This window comes from Rhinichthys klamathensis, unplaced genomic scaffold (genome assembly GCF_029890125.1).
Source record: "Rhinichthys klamathensis goyatoka isolate OS25496 unplaced genomic scaffold, OSU_Roscu_1.1 h1tg000341l_1, whole genome shotgun sequence".
Taxonomy (NCBI): Eukaryota; Metazoa; Chordata; class Actinopteri; order Cypriniformes; family Leuciscidae; genus Rhinichthys; species Rhinichthys klamathensis.
The window spans coordinates 1,595,001-1,606,453 of NW_026606855.1; the positions used below are offsets into that span (position 1 = coordinate 1,595,001).

At 35.6% G+C, this 11,453-nt stretch overlaps 2 protein-coding genes across 2 annotated transcripts in view; both read right to left on the minus strand.

Annotated features, from left to right (window-relative positions):
• chchd3b (coiled-coil-helix-coiled-coil-helix domain containing 3b) overlaps positions 1-5,575 on the minus strand; it is a 9,729-nt gene extending 4,154 nt beyond the window's left edge. The window contains exons 1-5 of the mRNA XM_056272604.1: positions 5,348-5,575; positions 3,628-4,558; positions 2,581-2,674; positions 2,303-2,483; positions 235-249 (exon numbers count right to left, since the gene is read on the minus strand). Coding sequence (XP_056128579.1) covers positions 235-249; positions 2,303-2,483; positions 2,581-2,674; positions 3,628-4,558; positions 5,348-5,422 — 1,296 coding nt within the window. The 5' untranslated portion in view covers positions 5,423-5,575. The remainder of the gene's footprint in view (positions 1-234; positions 250-2,302; positions 2,484-2,580; positions 2,675-3,627; positions 4,559-5,347) is intronic.
• Positions 5,576-6,917: 1,342 nt separating this feature from the next.
• On the minus strand, positions 6,918-11,424 carry slc35b4 (solute carrier family 35 member B4). Its single transcript, XM_056272534.1, has 10 exons — positions 11,226-11,424; positions 11,020-11,133; positions 9,421-9,523; positions 9,295-9,344; positions 8,898-8,979; positions 8,710-8,770; positions 7,978-8,087; positions 7,823-7,898; positions 7,291-7,366; positions 6,918-7,172 (listed from the first exon to the last, which is right to left on the minus strand). The coding sequence occupies exons 1-10, from the start codon at positions 11,300-11,302 to the stop codon at positions 6,926-6,928; spliced, it is 996 nt and encodes a 331-aa protein (XP_056128509.1). The 5' UTR covers positions 11,303-11,424; the 3' UTR covers positions 6,918-6,925.
• Positions 11,425-11,453: the final 29 nt, after the last annotated feature.

An 11,453-nucleotide genomic window follows, 5' to 3' on the forward strand; every position in this document is an offset into this window, starting at 1 on the left:
ACACTCACACACACTCACTCACTCACTCACTCACTCACTCACTCACACACTCACTCACTCACACACTCACTCACACACTCACTCACTCACACACTCACTCACTCACTCACACACTCACTCACTCACACACTCACACACTCACACACACACACTCACTCACACACACTCACTCACTCACTCACACACTCACTCAATATAAATGTCACAAATGTCTCCGATTAGAGAGCATCTTACCTTCCTCTCCATCCACTGAAAGACACGAGCAGATCAAGAGAAAGAAAGATGAAAAGAAAATGAGCGACAGTGGCAATTCAATTACTTCATGCATATTAACATTTGGACATTAATAGCAATAAGCAAAAACACATGCAGATCAATGTAGAAAATGTTACGTAACACTGTTTTGCACGTCATTTTAGTATCTTGAGACACCATTATGGTTTTATTAATATTTTTAATTAGTTTTAATTTTTATATTTTCCATTTTCTAATTCATTTTAAAGTTTAGAATAAAAGTAGTCAAGTCACCTTTATTTATATAGCGCTTTTTACAATATAGAGTGTTTCAAAGCAGCTTTACAGAGATAACAGGAAAATAATGTGACAAAGTTTATTTCTAGAAGAAAATATCGTCACAGTCCAGCTTAAGGGAGTTCAGTGATGTTTCATTTTTGTTGTAAAAAAGTTATTAATTTAGTTAATTTATATATATATGGCCGTTCTGGAGTAAACCGTGATGTCATCGTCCAGCTCAGTTTAGTTATCATATAATGGTGTCAATGCAGCCAGATCAATAATATTGTTGAATATTAAATTAAATGTTCGATTTAATGTCCATGTGCATAAATATAATTACCTTTACAGGCATAACTATCTCTCTACCTATCTGTCTACCTATCTACTTATCTACCTATCTATCCATCCGCCTATCTGTCTGTCTATCTATCTATCTATCTATCTATCTATCTATCTATCTATCTATCTATCTATCTATCTATCTATCCATCCGCCTATCTGTGTATCTATCTATCTATCTATCTATCTATCTATCTATCTATCTATCTATCTATCTATCTATCTATCTATCCATCCGCCTATCTGTGTATCTATCTATCTACCTATCTATCTATCTATCTATCTATCTATCTATCCACCTATCTGTTTATCTATCTACCTATCTATCTATCTATCTATCTATCTATCTATCTATCTATCTATCTATCTATCTATCTATCTATCTCTGTTTATCTATCTATCTATCTCTGTTTATCTATCTATCTATCTATCTATCTATCTATCTATCTATCTATCTATCTATCTATCTCTGTTTATCTATCTATCTATCTATCTATCTATCTATCTATCTATCTATCTATCCGCCTATCTGTTTATCTACCTATCTATCTATCTATCTATCTATCTATCTATCTATCTATCTATCTATCTATCTATCTATCTATCTATCTATCTATCTATCTATCTATCTATCTATCCATCCGCCTATCTGTTTATCTATCTATCTATCTATCTATCTATCTATCTATCTATCTATCTATCTATCTATCCATCCGCCTATCTATCTATCTATCTATCTATCTATCTATCTATCTATCTACTTATCTACCTATCTATCCATCCACCTATCTGTGTATCTATCTATCTATCTATCTATCTATCTATCTATCTATCTATCTATCTATCTATCTATCTATCTATCTATCCATCCGCCTATCTGTGTATGTATCTATCTATCTATCTATCTATCTATCTATCCATCCATCCATCCATCCATCTGTTTATCTATCTATCTATCTATCTATCTATCTATCTATCTATCTATCTATCTATCTATCTATCTATCTATCTATCTATCTATCCATCCATCTATCTGTTTATCTATCTATCCATCCATTCTATATACATTTTTTCTCCTCTATCTGATGTAAAAACAGAAAATATTTGCATTTTTTACATAATAATTTGAATCATAAAAAAATTATGTTGTTGTTTCTTTGTTTGTTTAAATATGTCTATAGTTTTTATTAATTTTATTTCAGTTTCAGTTATTTTAGTAAATCAAGTTAAACTAAATGAAAATTAGAAATATTAAATATTAGAAACATTTCATTATTCATGGTATCAGTTTTAGTTAACTATAATAACCCTGCATGGTGTTATGCTAATAATATGTTTACCTTGGAGAAAATTCCCATGTTATGAGACACATCCACTCCGACGCACACACACAACACACACACACACACCCTAACGAACAGAATCCTGTGTGCAGAAGCTGACTTACATAATACTGAGTTATGAGACGATCATCCTGAACGTTCAACTGCTCGCTCCTGATGGCATCTGCCAGAGTCTGTTGATAAGACGGCTTCTCCTGATCCAGAACCTTCTGGACCTCGTCCTGAACCTGGAGTCGGGCTGCGGCGTGAGCCTGGGCCTTCGCTTCAGCTTTCTCTTCCTCCAGACTTACGAAAACACACAGAAACAAACACTGTTTAAACACTAAAACTCACTGCATTCTTGCGTATGTTGTTGAAGGATCTTGATCAGATCAGTTTTCACCGTTGTCGCATATTACGCTCTGCCATCTTCATCTCCTCGTTCAGGAGCTTCTGGAGATCTTCTCTGATCTGCTTCCTGAGCTTTTCCTCATTCACTAAACAGAAGAAACACACCAACATTTCAGCATGAATGGAGATTAAAGTCGACATGAGATGAAAATTCATCCCCTTCTATTTTCAACATGCATGTTATAGAATAGATCTTATGTACATACTATGTACAGTAATTACAATAACTGGGTAATAACTAGGTACTAACACCGAGCCTTAACCCATGTAGTTACCTTATATTACCCGGTACTTTTTAGGTAAGTACACTATGTAAGTACAGGTACTGTAAAATAAAATGCAACCAACAATTCTTTTTTTTTTTTACTAAATCAAAATGCAACAACTGGTGAAAATGACAGACTTCTAGTAATAACCTGCTAAAACTCGGATGTACGTCAAAATACGGACATCAAGTCAAATTGATTTGCTTTTTACAATAAAGCTTTACAGAAAATCAAGATTTCTTCACATTTTGCGAGGATACAAGCAATCAAGCCGTTGACATTTGCTATATAATATAAATTGTTTTACGTCAATTTACTGAATGTATGCGGAAAAAGTTGGACATATTTACGCAACTTTATATAAAGAGCTGGCCGATAATATAGTTAACATTTTGCAAAGAAATAAAACATCAGGGAGTTTAGACTTGCTATGATGTATATTGCTTTACACTAATATATACAACATGCATACGACATAACAAATATCCAACTTTATATAAAGAGTTGGGTGATGGTATAGTTACATTTTGCAATTAAATAAAAAAAATCAGGCAGTTGAGATTTGCTATATAGTATATATCGCATTATGAGAGTATAGGCTACTGTATGTACTATGCGGATAAAGTTGGAGATTATAAATATCCAATTTTATATAGAGAGCTGTGTGACAGATCATTTCATCGACTTTAAGACTGAGTTAAGCAGTCAATCAGTCAAAAAAATTAACCAGAAAGATTGTGGTAAAAGCCTAATATACCAGATTATGAACTTACCAATATGTGTTTGTGGTGGAAAGACCTCGACTTGGTCGATTAAGGAAGGAACAACAGGAGGTTTTTCAGTTGAAGGTGTCTTGGAAGGCATTTCACCAGGCAAAACCACATCTGACGCAGATCCAGATGGTAACACAGTAGACTCCTCCATGACAGATAAAACGGGATCAGGTATGGAGATTGGGAAGGGTGAAGTCTCAAGCTCAGCAGGTGAAGGTACAGGTAACTCTATGGGGTCGGCAGATATTGCTTCAGCTGCTAAAGTAGAGGAGAACGGAGTCTCTACGGGTTCAATCGGTACAACTACAGGTTCAATGGAGGACTCTAAAGATGTTACAGGCTCAGTAAGTGGGTTTGTGGTTAGTGAAGGTGGATTGGTTACAGGTTCAGTAGTAGAGGTTGTGACAGGAGGGGGTATTAAGGGTTCAACAGGTGCACTGGTTGATTCAACTAATGGAGGAGCGGTTATTGGTTCACTTGAGGCTCGTGAAAGAGCATTTATGGGTTTAGCAGGTTGAGGATCAGGTACAGGTATGTTAGCAGATCCAGGTTGAGGATCAGGTACAGGTATGTTAGCAGATCCAGGTTGAGGATCAGGTACAGGTATGTTAGCAGATCCAGGTTGAGGATCGGGTACACCTACATGCTCAGTACTGGTAGGTGGAGGAATTGGAAGACCCTCAGGTGACTGAACAAATGAAGGAGGTGTAGATGTTTCCTCAGTCACAGGCGGCACTAAAGGTGTTATTGGCTCCCAAAGAGGAGGAGGGACCAAAGCACTGGCATATGAAGGAGAATGAGGCATTATGGGTACATTACGTTCATCTGGAACTGAAGACTCAGCCGGAGGAGTCGATGATGATCTGGTTGGCGCTTGTGGGCGAACCACAGGTGGAGACTCCTTCATTCGATCAATCACTCTCTCTGAAAGCTGTTTATCATCAGATCAGAAATAGCATTGATATACATTTTCTTTTGCCCATTAAAATATGTGCACCATTGCGGTTTTACAATGATAACTGAGAATTTTTTGTGACAATTTAGAAAAGTGTATGATGGCCCCACAAGAATCTCTTGCCCAGATTATTGTTGTCCAAATTGAATTTACTAATCTTTTTCAAACTTTGTAATATTAATACCAGGATTCGTGGATCTTCATTAGCTGATATTGCGTTTTTTTTTTTTTTTTTTTATGCAAAATGCAAGCAATTACAAAATAATGCAGGAATTGATTGAAATTACCATTAATTAAGTATTTTGCCAATATCATGGTACAGCATAATACCATTATTCATTGATATTGGCAACCAAAATCATGTACCATGGTACTACAATATGTCTATAAGTAACATGAAAGTTTACCAGTCATGTCTAGGTGTAGTATGCATGCATGCTTAGTATGCAGATCAGGTCAACATGCATGACCCATAGGCTATATTTAACATAACATGCCCTGCACAGCAGTACATTTTATTCTACACCCATAAAATCTTCACAAACAATGCATTTCTTTGCATTTTGCACGATATTCCAATGGTATAAGATTTCGACTGAATCCGTGAAACTGCAGTTCAATACGTACAATAACAAACTTACGTTCTCAAGCAAGCACCAAAGAAAGTTTTGTATGAGCAAGAGATTATGAAGCTATAACTACTTAATAACGAAGAGGGAAAACTCCTTTTCATAAGTTTATTGTTAACTATTAAGTTACACTTACCCGAATGCCCTTTACGAATGTAACCTCGTCGGCCTCATCGAGGGAAACGTGGCGCGAGCTGCTGTTGCCTCCCATCACTGCGACCTCTATAGTTTAATCATGTGATAATTATTGTAAATAAAATACAAAAAACGGGATTTATCTGATGGGAAATTCAGTACGGGCTTCAATATCTGCCGAAAGCTCGTGTTCAGTCCGGCCCTTCCCACTCAGTCTCACACCCTGAGGAATTTCTCTGTACAGCCCCGCGTTCATTCAAATCTACTGAGAGACAGCGAATTATTATTGCCAGATAATTAACGTTTATAATCGAGAATAAATGTGTGTTTTTTTCAACATATGTTTTATATACAATTATATAAATGGGAAGGGATCATAAAATATGTAAAGTTAGAACGACTTGAAGTGGACATTCTTCTAACTGCTTTTCGTGATGTTTAGGGGCGTGGCTAATATGATGTAAATCCAGCGATGTTTTATACATTGTTTTTGTTTGATAATTATGTACATTTATAACACTATACCTTGCATTATATTACATTTGCATCAAATTACAAGAGAAACTAATTAACGCTGCTGTGAGGAGGGTGTTTGTCAAATTGACATCTTTCTCTCTTCCGACTGCCGTTTTCATTCTCTCTCTATTTTTACCTCTTTTGAAAGTTGTGAAAAACACTACAGTGGAGTTTTTCTTTTGCTACGTGAGCAAATGGGAACACGAAAAATATATTTAATGTAGGCTCTCATAAAATTGGGGGCGTGGCTAATGTAATATGTAAATAATACATGAGGTGATTATTATTATTCATTATTATTCAAAATGGTAAAAACAAACTGTTTCTGCATACTAAAAATGTAAATCATACACTTGAAAACGTTTTAGCGCAATCCATCATTATTTTAATGTAACAATATTAACAATAACTGCATTAGTTGTTGTATTTTGGTGGAATAATGATGAATTTTTGTAAAGAATGCTGTGCTGTTTTTTTTTTACACAAATCCATGCAACAAATTGTACAAATTGTAGCCTCATGAACAACACTCATACAGTTTTGGCAGTCTTGTTTTCTACAGTATTGCTTTAGCTCACCCTGATGAAGCGCTAGAGTAAGTCAGAAAAACCTCCTCAACAAAATGTAAAAACTGATATAATGACTACAGCATAAAATTATTACATAAAAGTTTTGCATTACCTTTTGTAGTCGTATTTACTTTATTATTTCACACATGTAAGTGGGCCGACACATTCCGCTGACTTACCGAAACTGGGTGTGATTAAAAACCGGAAAAGAAATAAATACTTGTGGAAATGAATACATAATTCTGAATGTAAATATGGTGGCAGGAACAAAAGAAGGGTCCATTTCGGCAAAAAACAATCTGAAACAGGTCAGGGATTGTGCAAGCTTGCAGACAAATGCTCTAACAGACCTACACACACATCTGGCTCAAAAACAGCTCATAAAATTGGCCCAAACACACTTCAAGCTCTCATCCATTCACACTAAATCAATGAAAACGGACAACAAAACACACTCGCACGGAACTAAAGAGGTATTGCAATTCCTGTACAGTTTACTCTGCCTTCTTGTGGGCTTTCTCTCCTTTCATTCCCACACGAACGCTGGACCACACTTCCGTGTAGAGCAACGTTCCCAGGAACACCACGGCCGTTCCCACCCAATGCCAGGTTGTGAAGGGATTACGGAAGTACAGGATGGAAATAATGAGGCTCAGAAACTTGCGCAGTGTCACCACCAGTGTGACCGTGAGCGAGGCGCACTCTGTAGTCAGGATGAAGACGCCGCGGATACACACATATCTGGGAAATCTGGATAAGGTCGATATATGCAATATAAAACTGACTCTTGGCATGTTCTACAGTCCTGTCCACTAAAGCTTATAAACAACATGTTAATATGACAAATTCGAAAGGATACTGTGTGATGACGTTCATCAGCAGGTAAAACCACATGACTGGCATAGACTGACCAATCACAGGGATTTCCACTGGAGCTTTGAGAGAAAGTCATCGGTTTGTCATTTCAAAAGCCAAACTTTTTAAGGCTTACACAGAAATGAACACTTTTATTCAGCAAGGATGCATTTAATTGATCAAAAGTGACTGTAATGACAGTTATAAGATTTCTATTTCAAATAAATGCTGTTCTTTTGAACTTTCTATTCACCCAAGAATCCTGATTATTATTATTTTTATCAGTTTCCATGCAAATATTAAGCAGCAAAAACTGTTTCCAACATTGATAACAATAAGAAATCAAAAGGATCACTGAAGATGAATCAGCTTTGATCACAGGAATAAATTACATTTTAAAATATATTAACATAGAAAACAGTTATTTTAAATTGTAATAATATTTCACTTTTCTTTTTACTGTATTTCTGATCAAATAAATGCAGCCTTGGTGAGCAGAAAAGAGTCGAATCAGTCATTTGTTGAATCAGACTCACAGCTCTGGCTGAAGAGCACGGCGTGTTTGTAGATGTCCGTTGACAGCAGGAGGAACCCTGGTAACGGCAGACAGTGCTGAAATAAAGGCAGAGAAATTAGACTTTATCCCACAAACTCATATATGACAGCATCAGATGTACAGTTAGGGACTCACATTGTAGAACAGCGCCTCCTTGGAGTGTTTTCCATACTTCTTGTACAGAGTTTCTTGGAAAATCCCCATTCTTGCAGACATCAGCAAGGCGAACGTCAGCATGGCGATACCTGAAACACAACAGCACTAATTTAATGAAATATCTTGCTTACGTGACTGGTTATGGGTACTCCAAAATAAAAAATAAATTGTAAAGCTGAATTTTCAGCATCATTACTCCAGTCTTCAGTGTCACATGATCCTTCAGAAATCACTCTAATATGATGATTTGATGCTCAAGAAACATTTCTGATTATTATCAATGTTGAAAACAGTCGCGCTGCTTCATATTTTTGTGGAAACTGTGATACATTTTATTTTTCAGGATTCTTTGCTGAATAGAAAGTTCAAAAGAATAGCATTTATTTTAAATAGACATCTTTTGTAACATTATAAATGTCTTTACTGTCACTTTGGATCAATTTAATGCATCCTTCCAGTATAAAAGTGTCAATTTCTCTCTCTCTCTATATATATATATATATATATAATGCTGACCCAAACTGAATGGTCCTGTGCAAATCTTAAGTGAATAACCGTATGAAACATTCTACATACTACTAATAATGTGGATACAACTATTTTAAATGCTTATTTTTACGAATGCCATTTAACATGTTATTTTTTTAATATAATTATACTGTATACTGTGCAGAAATGCGGCAAACATTGAATGTGCAGTGAAAATATTACCCAGAAGCCAATGCATGAAGGCATGAACACCATCTTCCTCTGTGGCCCCTTTCTTAACACTCTACATAAGGATCAAACCTGATGTATTAGGTGCAGATAAATGTGAAATAAAGCATTGAAATGCCTCTTATAATATGAAACAAGTACTAATACAGTATTTGGCAACCCAGGCTGATTTCGCAACTCACCACTTGTTTAGCCGACATAATAGTGCAGATGAAAATGCCCAGAGACACCAGAGCGATGGAGAGATATTTACTCATCGAATATCTGCAGTCACAAAAAAAGTAATAATATTAATGAACAATATGCAAAATAAACTGAAAGTTAAAGAGGCCATATTATACCCTTTCACAAAGTCTTGATTTAGTTTTTTTGGCTCTACTAGAATAGGTTTTCATGCTTGAATGTTGATTATTTCCCCCATATTCTCCATTGTCTCAGCTCGTCTCTTTGTGCTTTGTAACTTTGTAGACCTTTTTCGCGCTCAAACTGCAACATTACACACTGAAGAAAGATGAACATGTAAAAAAAGCATAATAGGTCCTCTTTCAGTAATGGTTTTGTGTATGATCTTCAGCATACCTTTTCTTCAAGATGACAATACCGAGAATCATGTTTGCTATTAAAGATCCCTGTGAACAAAAGGAGAACTTAGAAAGATATTTAAGACACATTCCCAAAGCAATGAATGAAACGAACGACACTCACTGATCTGAAGATCATATGCAGTGGCATGGCGATGTTAAAGTTCAGGGCGTAGTTATTGATAACGCTGGCGGTAAAGAACATAGTCACCATGATCACATAGTTACTGCAAAAGAAGAGGGACATTGAAGGTCATGAAAGACAGCAATGTTAAGCTGTAGCTTCTGATGGACAAGAGGGAAAATCAATGCTGAATGCAAATAATGTAATGCATCAAACCATATGAGCATCCATACAATATTTTGATCAAATTCATGTTACTTGGCAAATTAGGCAGATTCCAACATGAACAGATTTGCATGACATGCCCTCATACTGAAACAAATAAAACGTTTAACTGAGGTCATTTTCATTTATTTTACAGATGTACAAAATCTGTCCAAAAGCAAAACCAGTTAAGAACCACTGAATGTAAGAGATGTGTCTTATCTGGTCTGTGATTCTAGATTTAGCACAAAGACTGTAACATAAGACATCTTGTTGAGGTTCAAAACTGCACGACTATGTTTGGAATGGAAGACGAGCGTAACGCTTTCAAACCGGAGTCCAGGGAGTGACAGGAGGTCCGTGGAAAAGTCCAGTAATTAAAAAAATAAATAAGAATAAAATAAATAATAAGAATAAAATAAGTAAATAAATACATTAGATTAAAAAAAACATTTAAAATATAAATCAATAAATATAAAAATAAAAAATAAAAAATCTGTAAATTACATATTATTATTATTAAATGTTTTTTTTTGTGTATAAACTGGGTGTTAATAAAAGATATTTTAAAAAAGGGCTCTCTCACATAATCATATTTGGGGGCCCATGTCATCTAAAATATTGAACCCCCCTGGTTTAACATACACTGTGCAGTGCAGTATATTAGCTTTCAAGTACGTGAAACATTATGCAGTATGCTATATTGTTGTCACAACACCACATTCAGCAAGTGGTATCCAGTTTTCATATCCGATATTCGATGCAAATATGAGATGCACTTTATTTTAAGGTGACGTAGTCACATTGTACTTACTCAAATAACTAATATTAATTAACTACATGTACTTACTATAGAGTTGCGGTTAGGGTTAGGTTTTAGGGTTAGTTACTTGTAATTATGCATAATTTACTGTTATTACTATAGTAAGCACATGTAGAAATGTGTAACTCATGTCAGCTTAAAATAAAGTGTTACCCAAATATGTACACCATACAAAGCATGCACATATACATATACATAATGTTCACAGCACTGATCTGTCGAAGATCTCTGAACTGAGCTTTGACTTGCAAACCACCTGTACCAGTGACAAAGCAAGGCGCTCACCTTTCACCTATAATAATATAATAATTAATAACAACACTGCCTTTTATCACCTCGTTCAACAAGCAAAACTGGTTGTTTCAGTAAAAATGCAAATGTGCATTTCATTTTTGTAAAATGAATAAATGCACAATTGCACATATAACATAATGGGATGGGAATCAGGCAAATCATTCGACATTCACCTATAATGATCAATGAATTTTCACTGCCTACTAATCAAGTCTGAGAAGCCAAAAGAAAATGGTTAGAATTAAAATGCACGTGTGGAAATTGTATAAACTATTAACCTGAGGGGTATTTGTGGCTTTTTGCGTCCAAAGTTTGTCTCGAAGATGAACCCCTCCAGTGCAATGAAGGCAAACTGGGCAAATGTGACAATATTTCCACATCCTGGGAAATCCCTGTAAAATATGTGATTTAAAGAAGTAAGAACTGACAGGATATCAGACATGACTGACACTGAATGATCATAAGTGAGAGAAATGCAACTCACCTAACCAAAAGTTCCAAAAACACAACATTGCTGCAGCAACCAACAAACACCAAACTAGTCGCTAACAGCGTATTCATTGTTAAAGGCTAAAATGAAACAATTATTTCAGCAGTTATTTCAGCTTTACACTAATCCGGATGTTGGCATTGTGAATAATACATTTGTAAATGTTCCTGCACTTCAATGAACACGCCTCCTGACTAGCGACAGACATGCGTTCCTGCTTCC